The 18,540-nt window shown below is 46.5% G+C and overlaps 2 protein-coding genes across 2 annotated transcripts; one reads left to right on the forward strand and one right to left on the reverse strand.

Moving 5' to 3' along the window:
* Positions 1-610: 610 nt before the first annotated feature.
* Positions 611-2,592, reverse strand: LOC123396644 (putative alpha-L-fucosidase 1). The gene is made up of 3 exons (XM_045091523.1): positions 1,915-2,592; positions 1,584-1,823; positions 611-1,500 (listed from the first exon to the last, which is right to left on the reverse strand). The coding sequence occupies exons 1-3, from the start codon at positions 2,463-2,465 to the stop codon at positions 843-845; spliced, it is 1,449 nt and encodes a 482-aa protein (XP_044947458.1). The 5' UTR covers positions 2,466-2,592; the 3' UTR covers positions 611-842.
* An 11,843-nt stretch (positions 2,593-14,435) lies between these two features.
* LOC123397803 (3-ketoacyl-CoA synthase 4-like) lies at positions 14,436-16,280 on the forward strand. The gene has a single exon (XM_045092334.1). The coding sequence runs from the start codon at positions 14,502-14,504 to the stop codon at positions 15,960-15,962; it is 1,461 nt and encodes a 486-aa protein (XP_044948269.1). The 5' UTR covers positions 14,436-14,501; the 3' UTR covers positions 15,963-16,280.
* The last annotated feature ends 2,260 nt before the right edge of the window (positions 16,281-18,540 follow it).

An 18,540-nucleotide genomic window follows, 5' to 3' on the forward strand; every position in this document is an offset into this window, starting at 1 on the left:
CTGCCATATTTGTGTGAATGTCTTCATCATATTGCATGCGTTATCTAGTCCCTTAATTGTTATCTCTAAGTGATACTAAGTTGTTTTCACATACTTCGAAGACATTACTATTTTAAAACTTTTCAAAAGTCACATATTCATTTCCCTTCTAATCAATAATTATCACTTCAAAAGGGATGGCAAGCAAACATTCTTATATGGAAGGTTTACTTGGTAAGAGATGATAAACCTAACCCTTTTCTCCAACAATTTTTCTCTTTCGAGAAGTTGCCATGTGTTTCTTAAGAAATTGTTACCCTTTCGCAACAATAATGCCACTAGGTCAGAATGGGCTAGTGGTGTTATAATACATGCATTTATTTTTTTCTTTTATTTTTTGGCATTTCTCCTATATAGTAAAAAACATTTTTCAAATCTCATGATGGGGTGGACCATCCTCTACCTCCGCCACTAGCTACATGGACGGTACTTTACACGTTAATTATGGAGTGGACTCAAGGTGTCAAACAGTGATTGTATTAAGGGGTAGGGTTGAGCCCCACCCAACTGAAATCAGGGAGTCTGGTTTAATTAGAGAAAGGAACATGTAATTTGCCTGTAAACGATTGTATGTGTAACATTTTTGCTTTCATAATGTAAATTACGAGTCAAAACATGCTTAGTTGCCACTTCTTCTTAAGTGACGTTCGAAAGAAAGAGGGTAAAAAAAAACATTTTGAGTTGTGAATTTTGATCGTATCCATTCGAAAGGACACGAAGGACGCAGATTTGTGTCACCGTCAAAGACATGAGGCCGAACTGACAGACGACGCAACAACAAACAAATTACTGTCGCACACCCGTCACATCACGTCGGTTGCGTAGGGGTCGAGGTGGAGGCCCACCGCCGACACCAGCGGCGGCCCTCGCCGCGCCGCGAACCATATCTTCACCGTCGTGCCGGCGACGGGGCAGGGCAGCCGGTGCAGCCGCTTGTGCCCCACCGTGGTGCCGCGGGCCACGGCCACGCCGTCCACGTACACCTCGTGCCGCTCCACCCGCTGCCCCAGCGCCACGTGCTCCTGCATCCTCACCACGTTGAACGGCCGCGCCCCCGCCGGCCGCCGCAGCTCGATCCAGTACCCCTTCTCCTCCGCCTTCGGCGCCCAGTACGTGCCGTCGCGGCCGTCCAGCACCTTTCCCGCCTCGAAGCCGGCGCCGCGCTCGCTGCTTGCCCGAGCTCTGCTGCCGTTCGCGAGGTCCGTGCCGAAGATGCGCTTGACGGCGGCGCCGAACTCGCGGAGCCTGGCGAGGTCGGCGCCGTCGATGAGGCCCGCGGCGTTGGGCGGCGCGTTCAGCAGCAGCACGCAGTTGCGGCCCACCGAGTTGTAGTATATGTTGAGCAGCTGGCTCAGCGGCTTGGCCGTCTCGTTCCGGTGCCAGAACCACCCCGGCCGGATCGACACGTCGCACTCCGGCGGCACCCAGTCCGTGCCCCGCGGATCGCCGTCGTTCAGGTACCTGCCACGCACTCCGTTGTCAGTCAACAGAGCAGAGCAACTGCTTCGTGGTATCACGTTGTATGTGTGTGTGCGCGTGCGTACTTCTCGATGCCGGCGCTGCCGATTGTTATGGACGACTGGTTGACGGCGGACCAGCAGGTGGTTCCGGCGAAGCCCTTCTCGTCGCCGACCCAGCGGATGTCGGGGCCGGCGTCGGAGAAGATGTTGATGGAGCCCTGTAGCTGCCTCACGGTGTCGAACCACTCCTGGAAATGGTACGTCATCTTGGTCGCGTTCGCCCCCTTGTTGCCGTCGAACCAGATCTCCCACACCTTCCCGTACCTACACATGCAACGATGATACGTCATCAATGGCCGGCCGGGCTCGGCGATGTATGGATGCACGTGCGAGCGCGTTCAGGGCAGGCACTTACCGGGTGAGGAGCTCGTGGAGCTGGGCGAGGTAGTACTCGTTGTACGCGATCTCTTGGCCGTAGCGGTGGTCGTGGAGGTCCCACGGCGAGAGGTAGAGGCCGGCGTCGACGCCCCGCGCGCGCGCCGCGGCCGTGAACTCGCGGACGACGTCGCCGTTGCCGGCGCGCCAGGGGCTGGCGCGCACGGAGTGGGCGGTGTAGGCGGACGGCCAGAGGCAGAAGCCGTCGTGGTGCTTGGCGACGAGGATGGCGAGCGAGGCGCCGGCGGCCGCGGCCGCGTCCATCCACTGGGTGGCGTTGAGCGCGGCCGGGGCGAAGAGGGCCGGGTCCTCCGCCCCCGTGCCCCGCTCCACGTCCGTGAAGGTGTTCATCCCGAAGTGGAAGAACATGATCACCTCCCGCCGCTGCCACGCCAGCTGCGCCGCCGTCGGGATGGGCAGCACCGGCAGCGGCGGCGGCACCCGCGTCCCAGCCCCCGCCGCCTCCGCCACGCCGGCGACGACGACCGCCAGGCAGCAGCACAGCAGAGACGCCGACGGACCTCCCCGCATCTTGTCTTCCTCTCCCTTGGCGCTCTGCCGGTGCCCAGTCTAGTGCCGCAGCCTACTCTACATATACTGCCAACGCCACGGGCTGTAACGGACGAGGGATTCCGGCGATCCAACGGAGAGAAACGTGACGGGCGGACACGACGAACGCGGGCAGGCCAGTGGCGCATGTGAACCCGAGTGAGGTTGGATTTTTACTCTCGTTTCTTTCAGTGGGTGACAGGCTACGCGTCCCGATGGTTCCGGTACCGGACACCCTGATCGATCGCCTTCGATCCGAGTATCCAGTCCAGGTTACGGGACGATGGATCGGTCGGTCAGTAACTTGAGTTGCTTTCAGTGGGTGGCCGGCCGGCAGTGCTCCTTCAGATAATGCCCGGGCCTGCCGGCTGCCATTCTCGGCATCTTGCAGAAGGACGGGAATATTGCTGGATGGAAGCGCATAGCTCGGCATGGATGATGGGCCTGAAACTCCAGAACGCTCCAAGCCGGCAAGGCAACCGTGCCCTGCCCTGGCTTGGCTTGCTGGTATGGAAGAAGATGCCATCTGTCGCCGCCACCAGGGCCGGAACAAGTGAAGAACCATGGCGGCCGCCACAGGACATAGGACCATGGATGCACGTGAATCGGCCTCTTCAAGAGTCAGTCTAGACGTTTGGATATTTTGGTTATTTCATTTCGCGTAGTTTGGGTTATGGATAATCCGGAGATTTTTTTTCAAAAGTACACCGATAGCCCAAATCGGAAAAATGCATAAATGGTACCCGTCGGTCTCTGATGGACCGAAGAGTAGCCTATCGACCGGCGGGAGGCCGAAGGGTGACAGGTCGGCTTGCGGGCGGCCGAATGGGGTCGTCGTTCGTCGTTTCTTCGCACGTTTCAAGGGTAAAATTCAACAATCGTTTCCGTATGCTTCGGTAGATTTGGATATATTTAGGTGACTCAGTTAAGTAGTTTAAATATTTTTAGGTTCGTAGATTTGAATATATTTAGGTCTGCTAATTAAGTAGTTTAAATATTTTTAGGTTCGTAGATTTGGATATATTTAGGTATGCTAATTAAGTAGTTTAAATATTTTTAGGTTGTCCGATAGATTTGGATATATTTAGGTCTGCTAATTAAATAGTTGAAATATTTTTAGGTTATCCGGTAGATTTGGATATATTTAGGTGCGCCAATTAATTTGTTCAAATATTTTTAGGTTATCCAGCAGATTTTGGATATATTTAGGGCTGTCAATTAATTTGTTTAATTAATTAGTTTAAATATATTTTAGGTTCTTCAGTTATCGAGTAGATTTTGAATATATTTAGGTCTGCCAATTAATTTGTTCAATTAATTGGTTTAAATATATTTTAGGTTCTTCGGTGATGTAGATATATGTAAGTCTGCGAGTTAACTTGTTTATACATTTTTAGGTTCTCCAGTAGATTTAGTTCTGCCAATTAGTCTGCCATTGTTTTTTGGAGCGAGGGATCAAGCTTTTCTTGGGATGACGAGAGTGTGACTCTACGTTAATTTCGGGATTCCAGCATTTACGGTTAGGTTTAGGATCCTTCATTTCGAAATTTCATAACAGTTTGGTGTCTTCTATTTTTAGCTTCGTAGGACTATCACATGTTATGAATGGAGTGGCATTGCTCATGAACTATCTTCTCGCTGCATCTAGAGCCTTCCCTGAGCCTCAGGCAAGTTGCATTTTAATCTACTGACACTGGCCGGCGTTTTCTTGCTTGTGCAAAGGAGAAGGTATGTTGCATTGTAATTAGTTAATCTTAGTTAGTTTCTGCTCCATTCAATTTCATGTATGTTAATCATTGAAATTGTTTTGAATTTTAGCAGAAGAAAAGTGCAACTATCTGGAGTGGATAGACCCTGAGTGGTCAGTTGCTATGCAGTTTTGCATAGGTCAATTGTGAAGCATACATGGCAAAGAAAACGAGGACAGAATCAGAGAAAATCTTAAGTTGGGTGAAGAAAATTTCAAAATAATTGAAGAAAAGACGAAGATGGAGGAAGAGCTTAGATTTTTCAAACTTGATTTTGCAAAAATGGTGGCTGACAAGGAGGAGATTATTAATCAGCTTGGCAGTGCTAGGTTGGCTATCAGTGATCTGAAAGAGGAGATTGAGAAGAAGAAGTTGGCAGACCATGGTTGCACCAATCTACATCAGGTACTTAGGGCGAAGGCAGAGAAGGAGAGGGACCAGCTTGTGCTAGAGAGAGACCAAATGAAGCAAGAGAAGAAAAAGTTAGAGTACATCATTTCTGATATGATGAAACAGAACCGTGGCTATAAGGACAAGGTCAAGAAGTGGAAGGAGATCTGTGATGAATTTTAAGTATGTAATGGTTGAATTTGTATTGAACTATCAAGTAGTAGAAATATCCAGTATCAAAATTTGTATTGAATTATCCAGCAGAATTGTCGAGTAGTATCAGTAATCATGTTTTCTTAACTAAGCTCATGTTCGGAAATTGTTCACAAATTTGTATATTACAAATAAAAACATAGTCCGACATAGTACACATTAAAACATAGTGCACACATATTACAAATTAAAATGTAGGCCGACACATTATGTAGCTTCTGAGTTATTTATTCCTTGTCCACCCCTTCGGCCTCGACTGCCACGTCCACCTCGACTGCCACGACCACCTCTTGCTACTGTTGTCGTAGTCGTCGATGTGGAAGCACCGTCTTTGTTCAGGCTGGGGCAATATTTCATCCTATGTCCATAAGCCGCGCACAGCAAACATTGTCTGGTTGCTCCACCAGCTTTAGATTGGTCCATATCGTTTCGGATGCGCCTTACCTTACGTGTGCCCCTGCTAGTTCGTCGAAGTCCAGGATCTGGGATGTATACCCTCTCACCATCGTTTACCTTGTTGAAATTGCCGATGACTCTAAACCCTGTCATCTCACATGTCCACACATTGAGTACTGCCTCTTTTGAATAGTACAAAGACACGAAGGAGATATCATCTAACTCAATCTGGCCACAGGCAGCCAACACATGTGAGCAAGGCAGGTGCAACAACTGCGGTTTGTTGCATGTACACTCACAAGTTGGATAAAATTCCGTTCCAATTTTAACCTCATGCGTCTTCACCTCATTTACAGAACCAAAACCATCAGTAGGAAGCTGAACCTCATACCCTGTCCATTTCATCGCCTTCCTCATCCCCATCAGCAACACCAGAGCCAGCTAATACTATCGAATGAATACTCTGCCCAGTATCATGACCACTGACATTGTGTGGCACATAATATGCCTCTTTCTCGGCTTAACTAGCATCCACATCTGGTGGCCGAGACCCGGATACATAAATCTCGTTAGCCACTTGACTACCCTGGCCTGGTTCATACCCCACATTGACTTGTACGAAATTCTCCTCCTTCGCCACTGGTTGCACTAGGGCATATGGGTGGCTTCTTCGGTGTCTGGAACGACTTAACAGGTACAACCAATGCTGGCTCCTATCTATTGGCATCAACTCTCACTTGACAATTTTTTACAGGATTTGGTCCACAATGCATGAATAGTGACGGAACAAACTTCAGGATCGAGCCCAAAACTAGTAGTCTACCAGTGCTTCAACTGCCTAATGTCCAGTCTTTCCGGGTCTGAAAGTGTCATGACGCCTTTTTTAAACTCGCTAAGATCAACCCCAACTCATTATATCAAATATTACGAGGGCCGTAATAAACAGTCAAATTTACGGATTCAAACATTTTCACCTGTCATACATTGCCAGCTTGTCATTATACGCAACGAACAAATTCATACTAAAATAAACCTACGTACACTAAATAAACCTACGCTAAAAAGAACCTACGGTAAAAAAATCGGTATACCTTCGACGCGTGTGTCCCCTTCTTCTTCCTCTCCACCACCTCCTCACCATCCACACCTCCACCACCCACCATGGCTCCTCCAAACGAACAAAAAACTACCCCATGGCACAAAATGAGACCGTAGGTAGGCCGGTGGAGATGGGTATGATCTATTGTTTCAGCGAATTGAATAGGAAAATGGGTGGAGGATGGAGGGAGATTGAAGGGAGGGGGGCAAAATGAGGAAAGAAAAACGAGAGAGAGAAGAGGAGCCAGCGACTAAGGAGGCTGAAGGGTCGGTCGGCCTTATCCAGGGGCTCTTCGGCCTCGTTGAGGCCGACATGCCCTCTTTAGCCGCCCACAAGCCGACAGGTGGCTATTCGGCCACGAGTGGGCCGACGGGCCCCCTTCGGCCGCCCACAAGCCGACCGATCCCCCTTCGGCCTCCCGCTAGCCGACATGCCACTCTTCGGCCCACCAGAGGCCGACGGGGTACCATTTTTGAATTTTTCCAATTTGGGCTATCGGTTTTCGAATTTGGTACAAAATCTCACGTACTTTTGGAAAAAATTCTAATTCGGGTACTACAAAACGAAAACTGAATTTTTTCTGTCAAAATATACCGGAAGCCAAATTATCCAAAAATTCAATTCGGGTTATCCGGGTACCCAAAAAACCCAAAGTATTATAAGCACACATCAATTTTTGGTACGAATAATTCGATAGTGCGGGTATTTTGGATAGTATGAGTATTTTAATTAATATGGGTAACATGTAAGTGTAATAATAGCATGAATAATTTGACTAGTATAAATAATACAGGCAGTTTGAGTATTTTGGGTTTTTCACGCTAGAACCCAAATCCTAACCCGAAAATTGATTAGCTTGGAAATGAGAACCGAACCCTAACTCGATACCCGTGTTACCCGATAATTCGGGTAATTCGGTTCGATTCGGGTTCTGGTAGTGGGTTAGGGTACCCAAACGAACAGATTGAGCTAAGAGCATCTCCAGCCATTGAGCTCCCCATGAGGCGTTTTTTTTGCGTCGGTTTGGGTTGCCTCGGCGTAACTTTTGCTTCGGGGGAGAACTTTTTTCTAGTCATTATGCTCCTAACCAACAAACAGGGTGCTCTATGCCGACTACACGCCCTCTCTGCGGTTTCTGTGCCATGTGCGAAGGAGAGAGAAAAGAGAGGGGACGTGTGAGTGATGGTGGGTCATTTGCATGCAAAAAGTAGCCCTGGAGCCCTCAAGTGCCCTCCGATGGGCGGGGTTGTGCCTGGGAGCGTCGGCTCTAATTTTGTCCAAATCTAATGAAAAATGAGGCGTTGGGGACGCGAATGGGACTTTTTTCGTCCGTCAACACTGAAAAAGTGCTCGTGGGAGGCCTCTTGGGGGGACGGATGGTGATGCTCTAACGCTATGACTAAATGATAACCTAACCTAGGAAGAAAAGTTGTGGTCAAAAGTGAAAGTGCCCTTTCCCGAGCTCAAATGAGCTTGATGAACAATAAAATAAAATAAAACATCTGAAAAAAAATATTTGAACAACATTGAAAAAAGTTCTAAGTGCATGCACAGATTTGGCCTGAAATAACATTTTTATAAGGCGTGGTAAAAAAACGGTACTGTGAAAATGTGCATTTTCAGAGTATCGATTTTGTTCTTTTACCATGCCTTATAGGTATTTTATTTCAAGCCCGTATTTTTGCACGCACTTAGAGCTTTTAACAATGTTGTTCACAAAAAAATTTAGATTTTTTAAATATTTTTTAATTGCTTTTGATTTTAATGTTCATCGAGCTCAAATGAGTTCGGAAGCAGAAACTCTACGTCCGGTCAAAAGTCATCTTATGCTCGCGAGCTCATTTCTGCTAGCCATGAACAGTAAAATCAGAAAAATGTAAACATTTTAAAAACTGGCTTTCTTTAGTGCGAACGTTGACAAAAGTTCTCAGTGCTTGCAAAATGTCATCATAAAATGACATTCATAGAAGTCGTGCCAAGAAGACAAAATCAACACTCCATAATATTTTTGAAAATAACACTTTTGGGGCATCATTTTTTTACTATGACTTTCATGAATGCTATTTAGTGGTGCAATTTTATGAGCACTGACAACTTTTGTAAATGTTTGCACCAAGAATGAATTCTGATTTTTTGAATTTATTTTCATTTTTATTAAATTTTCTCTTCATCCGAGCTCAAATGTGCTCGAGTTCAGAAACGCTACGTCCAGTCGTGGTTAACATCCATGTGTGGCGCGTACCAATTGAGAAAAAGGGCACATGATTCATGTGACAACTATGTGTTGCACATATCTATTCCTTATATGAATCGCTCACTACCTTGCTGGCCCATTTAACATGATAGTTGCTGCCACTCGTAGTGGTCGCTGCACGTTCGATCAGCCCCCTTCTTCTTCGTTTTCTATTGATTTTTACTCCCTCCGTTCCTAAATATAAGTCTTTTTAGACATTTCAATAAAGGACTACATACGGAGGAAAATAAGTGAACGTACACTCTAAAATATGTCTATATGCATCCGTATGTAGTCCAATAGAAAATTCTCTAAAAAGACTTATATTTAGGAATGGAGGGAGTATTCATCATGGTCTTCAGATTTTTTTTCATTTCTTCTTCATTTTACTTTTCTTTTCTTTGTTTCTCATTGTTTTTTTATTTTTTATAATAGGTTATCGTTGCTTCTTTTGTGTTTTTTTTTCTTATTTTGTTTATTTGTGGCTATTATTGGTGTTTTCCTAACTCATGCCCACTTTTTTCCCGGTATATAATGTACATTTTTGGAACACAAGATTATTAGAAAAATGTGTATTGTTTAAATGCTGGACGTATTTCAAATACATGATGTACATTGTTCTGAAATACGTGTTTTTGAACACTTTTTTGAATACACGGTAACATTTCAAAAATACACATTGTGCATTTATTTAATGTTAATATTTTTTATTAAACTACTGAAATAATTTATACATCGTATAATTTTTTTATAAATTTTATGGACATTATTTTTGAAGCACATGATTTTTATTAAACATATTATGTACTCCCTCCGTTCCTAAATATAAGTCTTTCTAGAAGTTTCACTAATGGACCACATACGGATGTATATAGACATACTTTAGAGTATAGATTCATTTATTTTGCTTCGTATGTAGACATCTAGTGAAATATCTTAAAAGACTTATATTTAGGTACGGAGGGAGTACATTTTTTAGGTACGGAGGGAGTACATTTTTATAACCAAGTCAAACATTTTTTTTCAATTGTATTACCCGCGTCCTAAAAACTTTCTAGATTTGTCTAGATAGGGATGTATTTAGCACCATAATGAAGACAATCTTTTTGGGATGGAGGGAGTATATAAGTTTTGAAAAAATGGTATGGACTTTTTTTTGAATGCAAAAATAATTCCATAACGTGTAACTTACGTGCATTTTTAGTGCCAAAAAACATTTTTACACTATGAAAGGATTTATTTATTACATTATACACACATTTATAAAAAGAGTTGATTACATACGGGCACATTTTTAAGTTGTGACAAACATTTTTTGAAAGTTATTAACATTTTTGAAAACCGCGCTAACATTTTTTATAGTATGTTAAAATTTATTCAAATTCCTGGGTTTAAATTTCTAAAGTTAAGTTTTTATAATATATGCAATTAATTTATAATTATAAGTAAAAACAAAATAAATAAATAACTAGTGATGTGAGCATGACATGCATGTCCTACTAGGTCGGCACACCAACAACGCCGTGTAGGCATGATGACTTTTAGGTATTCGTGATAGTTTGTATGCTCGACTATTACGAGCAAGGTAGCGTCACACGAGAAATTTATTGGACACAATTTTCTTAGGCAATACATCTATGATATGAAAAGTATAGTACACGGGCTCTCGTCATCGTGCCCTCGGACACAAGCTACTCTATCCTAGTGTATGTGATACAGTTTTTATGCCACACCCTTAAAGCCTTGGGCGGTTGATTTGAGCTTCGCAGTGAGCACAACAACAACAACAACAACTTGCAGCACAACTACGACCATGCGTACATCACAACCTCTTGAAACCCCTCTATGTGCGTCCATAATACCTTAATGTGAAACCACACATCCCTTGGAGCAACAGAGTCACATGTCAGGAGCAGAGGGCAATGGTCATACATTGTCACTACGCGCGGGCTCAATCTCGGCACCTCAAACTGGACATCCCATTTCGACAAGCAGAAGGAACGACCAAGCCGAATCAGGGTGGACACCTCCTGCTGGACCAACCAAGTGAACCGTCTACCACAGAGTTTAATATCCACCAGATCACTCGAGTTAAGGACTGCTCTGAATGTGGCATGAAGTTTAGGGTGAGGTTGGCATTGCTATTTTATCTCTGGCCTCGTAGATGAGGTTAGAATCATGAATGATAAGCCATTCCTGTGACCCCAGACCGCAGATCCTACCCAAATTGGCAAGGCAAAGAGGTTTCACGGTGTCATCCACCAGGCCATAAACGGTGTCCATTATCTAGGTTGTGTCCCCGGTACGCGCTTTGATGAGCACAGTAACCACGAAATTCGAAATGTCCACTATGGCAACTTGAAACCTCTCCTCCACATAGGCGATCAACTTTAAACCTCTCCTATTCTACACGACTGCCGGCATCATGGCCAAGCGACCAGCCTTAGGCCTCATAATCTCCGATAGAATAACAGTCGAGAAGCTATCACGCTTGGTTTATTGGATGCACATGATTGAGCGGTTATCTAGTCCACCCAGCTACGGATCCCGCAACGGTGTGAACAGTCATTTAGCCAACATGTTCTAGTTCAACTGAGAGAAACTACTCATGATTAACACATAATTGAACCCCATTCATTAGCATACTCACGCAACGAGCACCACAAACATCATAGACTAATAATCAAGCACCCTACCCCAATTTTATTTCAAAGCCAAGGCAAAGCATAACCAAGTCTAAGCAGTTCTCGGCAACAACCAGAAGTAATTGTCACAGAAACAAAAGCAGCGAGCATTGCAGGTCTGCTCATAGGGGGATTACAAGTTTTTTCACATCACATAAAGCTGAGAAGGAGGGATAAACATGATATAACATGACAGACCCAAAAACACCCCACCTCTAGCAAACTAGACTAGCGGGCAACTCTAAGCACGTCCCCTCTCCGCCGATTCAACAACCTTATACACCGGAGAAGAAGAGCACCCTCGGCGTGTGCACATAATATTTTCCATTGCTTGTTCATAGCCCCCACCAAATCTAGCACACATCGAATACTGCGCCCCTTCCTCCCGTGAAAGACAAAATCATTTTGCAGTAACCATAAGCTCCACAAAGTGGCAGAAGTCATAAGGTTAACCGTCTCACATTGTTTCCTCTTTTTCCAAGAAATGGCCCAGTCAGAAAATCGAGAAGGCACCTTAACACCACACACCTCACCAATAATCAACCATGTTTCATGTGCAAAAATAGAGTCAAAAATAGATGTTGAATAGATTCAGGATTAGAAAAAAACACGAGTAATATCATCAACATGCCTACGTATGGCTAAATTAGCCCTAGTCAAGCATTTGTTGTAGAAGGCTAGCCAAAGGAAAACATGCATATTTGGGGGGACTTTGATTATCCAAATAGAGTTCTTAATATCAGAAGACACCCCCAAAATTAATCACACTATAAAAGACTTAACTATATATATCTGCTAGAAGGCTCCAAAGTCCAAAGAAGACAATCAGCTGTATGAGAGAGAGTGCCAGAACTAACCAAATCATACATTATATACCACCTCCCCAACGGATAATCATCAAGACACCTTCTAAAGGTCAAATGAAGGGTATCACCATCCCAAACCTAAGCCAAGGACGCATCATGCTGTTGATAGGTAGAGAAGAGAGTTTTCAAAGAGCAATCTCCACACCATATGTCATGCTAAAAGGCAATGTTCCTCCCCTTTCGAGGAGACCATTTCGAGAAGTTATTTGTAGACCCTAAGGCCCAAGTGAAACTTTTCCTAAAAGGAGAGCCCACCCCATGTTGAGCCCCAAAAAAATTTGGTTTATCAATATCATAATTATAATTTAAGATTCTTCTCAAGTCCTTGTCTCCACCATCATAGTATATTTTCCCCATGAAGCTAACATAGCCATATTGAATTCCCTAAGATGAGGGACTCCCATACCCCCAAATTCTTTCTTCTTACAAACCAGACCCCAGTTAGCTAGATGGTGCTTATGAGCCTCTCCCATGCCCCCCAAAGGAATGGGACATTTGAGAGGTGATCGCATCAATAGCCCATTTAGGAACTTTCATAACACACATAAGATATGCGGGAATATTAGCAATGCAAGTAGTAAGGATAATTAATTTGCCTCTATAAGAAAGGTACCTACCCAGCCAGCCAACAATATTCTTAATAATCCTATCAATGATAGGCTGCAAGTCTTCCCTTCTCAGATTTTTTAAATGAAGAGGAACTCCTATATACTTTAAGGGGAAATCCCCAAATTGACAACATAAAATCTCAGCAAAATTCCTAGATAAGTCCTCTCCCACATTTATGGTGTGCAAGTCACTTTTATGAAAGTTGATTTTCAATCGAGACAACTTCTCAAAACATGTGAGAATCCATTTCAAATATCTCGCATACTCTAGTGAGTCTTTAAAAAGCAGGATGATGTCATCAACATATTGCAAGTGATAACCCCACCAGGAATTACTTCAGGAAGTAGGCCAGCAACGAGACAATGATTAACTCCCTTAAAGAGCATTTTAGTAATAACATCATCAACTAGAATAAAAGATAGCAGGGGAGAGTGAGGATCTCCCTGCTTAAGGCCTTCTCCCCCATAAAATGGGGGCCATTGATATCATCAATTCTAACTTGGAATGTCCCTAGATGCAGAGTGCTATAAATCCAGTCAACCCATTTCTCATCAAAAACCCCTAGAAAGGAGCATCTCTCTAAGGAAGCCCCAACTAATTCTATCGTAAGCATGCTCATAATAAAGCTTTAGCACAAGCCCACCTCCACCTAATTTATGAACCACATGAACTATTTGTTGTATTATTCATGAACTATTTGTTTGAGTTGAGATAACAATTAAACTATTTATTGTTGATTTATTTTATATATGTTTGATCTATTTGGTTCTATCTTTAAGTAAAAAATGTCTTTGTGCTGAACACTCGCGTTGTATATTTAGCATCACTGCTGAAGCGCAACCTACGGCACGCTAAATTTTACGGCGTTTGCTAAAGCTACAACACGTCCTCGCGCTATAAAACTCTATTTTGACACCTATTTTTTTTTAGCACGCAGCGGTAGCGCCTTTTTGTAGAAGATGCTGTGAACCATCTTTCGAATCTTGGCGCAGGATCTGCGTGCGCTCGGACCTACGTTAGCTTGTGGACACTGAGCCACCGAATTGAATCGAGCATGGAAAGGACTTGAAGGGTCCGCAAAACATGTACCCTTCACCAACCGTGCATTGCTCTCCTGCTTGGCCATTCCCGTGTAACAGTAAGCATGCAAAGATGCCTGCCTCGTCACCGTCCATGTGCGCCGCGCGTCAGGACGACACGATCGAGATCGATCGGCTCTACGTACGTACGTACCTCCCCGTGCATGCCGCATCTTCCATATTGTATCGTACGTAGGCGCGTACGTAGCTGCATGTTCTCTCCCTCTGTTGGTACGTGCATGTAGACGCTTGACCACGCTACTCCCCGGCACGTACGTGCAGCATGTGTAAACAGCGAGGAAACGATACTAGAGGGCGGCCAACGCTACTGTACATAGGCCGATTGCTTTCATGGCGAAAGCTACAACTCTTGAATTTTATGTGGCCGGATGGACCAATCTTGTCCCTTCAGCTTGGGTTGCATCTCAAGCTGCACAACGCAAAGCATATCGTCTTGTTTTTTATAGCAGTTTTCAACCATGTTACGCGGGCAACACGATCAATCTTGACGTACTATGCAACGGGCACAGTTCATGGCGTGCACATGTGCATGCATGCAGAGTTGTCACGGTCACATGAGCTGGGGACGACGCACCATATAAGAGCCGCCGCATCGATCGCACGCCACACACGCACGCACACGCGGCGCGTCCAAAACATTCAAGAGATCGCGAGATAAGCAGGAGGTCGAACGGATCGACATGGAGATGGCGCACAGAGACCACCTGCTCGCCGCCGTGCACCGCGTCCTCGGCGTCGCCGTCCTCATCCTGTGCCTTGTTGCCGAGCTGCTCGTCCTCGTCTTCCGGCGGCACGCGGCGCTCTACCTCCTCCCCGTGTGCGCGATGATGACGCACCTGTGGCGCTCCGGCCGACGTGCGGGCATCGGCCTGGTGGACTTCGCGTACCTGAAGCCGCCCCGCCGGCTGCGCGTCACGATCCCGGGCCTGCTCGAGCACCTCCGCCTCATCGGCTGCTTCGACGACGGCAGCGTCGAGTTCATGTCCAGGGTCGTCGAGGACAGCGGCATGGGCGACGAGACCTACTTCCCGCCGTCGCTGCACTACCTCCCGCCGTCCGCCGCGCACGCCGACGCCGTCCAGGAGGCGGGGATGCTCTTCTTCCCCACCCTCGACGAGCTGTTCGCTAAGACGGGCGTGCCGCCGTCCGCCGTCGGGGCGCTCGTCGTCAACTGCAGCGGGTTCGGCCCTGCCCCGTCGCTCACCGCCATCATCGCCAACCGCTACCGCATGCCCAGCGACGTCAAGACCTTTAACTTGTCCGGCATGGGGTGCGCCGCGGGCATTGTCGGCGTGGACGTCGCGAGGGGCGTACTGAAGGCGCACGCCGGCGCCATCGACTACGCCGTCGTCGTCAGCGCGGAGATCGTCACGATCGGGTGGTACAGAGGGAGGGACCCCACCAAGCTGCTCCTCAACTGCTTCTTCCGCACCGGATGCGCCGCCGCGCTGCTGTCGAACACCGTCTCGGTGCCAGCGCCGGTCAAGTACCGGCTCGTCGCGCTGAAGCGCACGACCATCGCGGCCGACGACCGCGGATACAACTTGGCCGTGAGGGAGGAGGACGACGAGGGCATCACCGGGTTCACCATCGGGCGCGGCCTCGGACGTGTGTTCCGGGACCTCCTCCGCGCCCACCTCCCCGCCTTCGGCGCCTCCATCCTCCCGTGGCACGAGAAGATCCGCTACGCTGCGGCGCTCATGCGATTCCACCGCCGCCGCCGGAGCAGCAGGAAGCTCCAAGGCGGCGCAGGCCACGTGGAGGCGCCGAAGCCGAACTTCCTGGCCGCGGCGAGCCACTTCTGCCTGCCGTCGTCGGGGATGCCCAACATACGGAGGCTGGCGGAGGGGCTGGGGCTGGGGGAGAGGGAGGCGGAGGCGGCGCTGGCGACGTTCCAGCGGTTCGGGAACCAGTCAGCGTCGTCGCTGTGGTACCAGCTCGGGTACCACGAGGCGAGGGGGCGGGTCCGAAGGGGTGACCGCGTGTGGCAGCTCGGCATGGGGACCGGGCCCAAGGCGAGCAGCGCCCTGTGGGAGCGCGTCGCCGCAGACGCCGGCGCCGCGGCGGCCGACGAGGGGCCGTGGGGCGACTGCGTCCTCCGCTACCCGGCGAGGGCACCGTGCGGCGCCGCGTTTGCATGATCTGAACGTGCCTAATGCATGGGTAGGGTATTGGGTGTTTGGGCTCCTGGATGGATCAGAGGACAGTGTTGTTTGTGCCGTGCGTACGTACGTATCATACACTACTATCACTGTGCTTGCTTGGCTTGCTTAGTTTGCTGTTGATCGTCGAGTTGTTGTTTGGACCTGTAGGGCGATTCGTGGAGCGGAGAATAAGCTCGGAACCTTCATCTTGGTTTTCTCACTTTTATTGTACTTCGATCTTGTTTCCTGCCTTTCATTTTCGAATCCATGGCATATTTGGACTGTCTTCAACTTTGGTCATAAACTGTTTGCGCAATAACAGCTTTGCAAAGTCTCAGTCAGCTGCGACTTCGTCACGGCGCGGTGAACTGCACAATAACAGTTTTGCAAAGGCTCGGTCAACTCCGACATTGTTATGTCTCGGTTGATGCTGTATTATTTTGATCTTGCATTAAGATTCATATAGAAAAAATGTTTTTTTCTTTCTTTTTATATACAATATTACTTGACTGAGACGTAGTTAAAAATGTTCAAATACTCTAAGTTAAAAAATTCAGTTGTTGTTCCCTTTCACCATGCACATATGCTCAATCAGATATTTCTAGAGTTACTCGTGAGTTCTTTGATGTCGAATTTGTTGATGCATTTCAACAAACCCTTAAAATGTGCTCAGATTTTGGTTTGAAAGTTCGATAGGATCATCCAAACTCATCAAGAGTAGTGACAACATCCTCGCTCTCATCGTCTACGATCATGTTGTGCATCATCACACAACAGGTCATCACCTACCACAAGTCTCTTGATCCCATTGTTTAGCAAGTCCATGAAAAACTGTAAAATGTGCCTTCAGAACTTCAAATCCCTCTCAACATCCTTTGTAGCTGCTCCTTGTTTGGGGCAAAGGTTGACTTTTCTTGCCATTTTGGTTAGAGATGGTGTTGACAAGAATAGCTCATAGGAGAAAGCTACCATCATCGAGATAGTTGTGCATGTTGTAATCATGGCCATTGATATTATAGTGGCAAGAAGAAACTATTCCTTCTGCCAGCCTAGCAAACAATGGTGGTCACTGCAGCACATTGTTGTCATTGTGAGATTTGGGCATGCCAAAGAAAGCATGCCAAATTCAAAGATCATGTGATGCAACTGCTTCAAGAGTGATGGTGGGCTTCTTAACATGACTCTGATATTGCCCTTGTAAAGCTTTTGGACAGTTCTTCCATTTATAATGCTTGTGGTTAAGAGATCCGAGAAAACCCGATCATCTTCTTACTTCCGAGATTGCCAACATACTCTCTCTGTTGGCTCTCTCACGTACTGAGGTCCAAACACCTCAACCACGTCAGTTGCAAACCTGACCATGGCATCTCCGCGTGTGCTCTCACATATCTGTAGGTACTCATCACACGAATCAGCGGTCCTGCCATATGGAAGCATCTGCGGTGCATCCATGCACTTCTAGTAACTAGAGAATCCAATACTTTCCACGATGCCCTTCTTCAATATGAAGTAGTCATCAACGGACTGGATGCCATGGTATAGACGATTGAAGGAATTTTTGTTCATCCGGAAGCACCGACGAAATTTTCCAACGAACAGGGCATCGAGAGCAAAGTAGTCGTCCATCTGCGTCAAAGCGCCCTGTTGCGGTTGAGCACTCGATGAACCTTGATCGATCCCTTGAATTTGAGATTATGCTCCTCGCATGCTCCGCATCTGCAAGGACCGCCTGTATCATTGTCGTCTCATCTGTGTAGTCCTCCTCGTCTAATGACCCAACATAGTGCTCGTATATGTACTTCATATCCAAATCCATTGCTTCAAAAAGGAAGGATTTTTTAGCACGGGCATTTCACCAAATAGTTGTTGGGCATGGTGAGTATCATAGGAGCAGATGGTACCTATGTGGTGGTCGAAGAAGAGGTGTGGAACAACGTCGGAGGAGAAGCGGCATGGAGCCTAGGAGTTCCGACAGGGGTGTGGTGGGGAGGACGGTGTGGTGGAGCAACGACGATGACAAGAGAGAAAAATGGAAGGAGGGAATTTGTGAGGATGGAGGCACGGGTTCGGGAGTGGTTTTGGTGGAGTTCTAGGTGGGCCGGGGGTGTTAGAGTCCTACATGGCTGTTGTCCGAACTCCTACAAAGCCCCCCCCCCCCCAATTTCTCTCGGATTTGCGGGAAAAAGTGTGTCCGGACCGGTCTTCACACCGATACAAGTCACATTGGTTATCAAAACACATCTAAACCATGCAGTTTGGATGGTTGTAGGCGGTTTGAGGCTCCGCTTTAGAGATGCCTTAACATAATTCATCCATAAACATGCAAATATATCTAATACAACAATAGTAATAATAAATATATTCATATGGAAAACCAGTTTGAGGGTCCATTTCATGGATGCCTTATCACAATTCATCCATAAACATGCAAATATCTCTACTACACTACAACAATAGTTATAATATAAATATTCATATGAGATAACCAATTCAGCGCATGCTGTCCCATGCACTGTGCCCCTTTAGCTTCGTCCAACAATGTATAAACGTAAATCATCTACTCTAGTTCTTGTGG

The sequence above is a fragment of the Hordeum vulgare genome, chromosome 5H (genome assembly GCF_904849725.1).
Source record: "Hordeum vulgare subsp. vulgare chromosome 5H, MorexV3_pseudomolecules_assembly, whole genome shotgun sequence".
Classification (NCBI taxonomy): domain Eukaryota; kingdom Viridiplantae; phylum Streptophyta; class Magnoliopsida; order Poales; family Poaceae; genus Hordeum; species Hordeum vulgare.

Coding starts and splice junctions, on each gene's coding strand:
- LOC123396644 (XM_045091523.1), bottom strand. CDS start 2,465: ATGCGGGGAGGTCCGTCGGCGTCTCTGCTGTGCTGCTGCCTGGCGGTC. Junction 1,824..1,914: donor CTCCACGAGCTCCTCACCCG/GTAAGTGCCTGC, acceptor TTGCATGTGTAG/GTACGGGAAGGTGTGGGAGA. Junction 1,501..1,583: donor GGCAGCGCCGGCATCGAGAA/GTACGCACGCGC, acceptor AGTGCGTGGCAG/GTACCTGAACGACGGCGATC.
- LOC123397803 (XM_045092334.1), top strand. CDS start 14,502: ATGGAGATGGCGCACAGAGACCACCTGCTCGCCGCCGTGCACCGCGTC.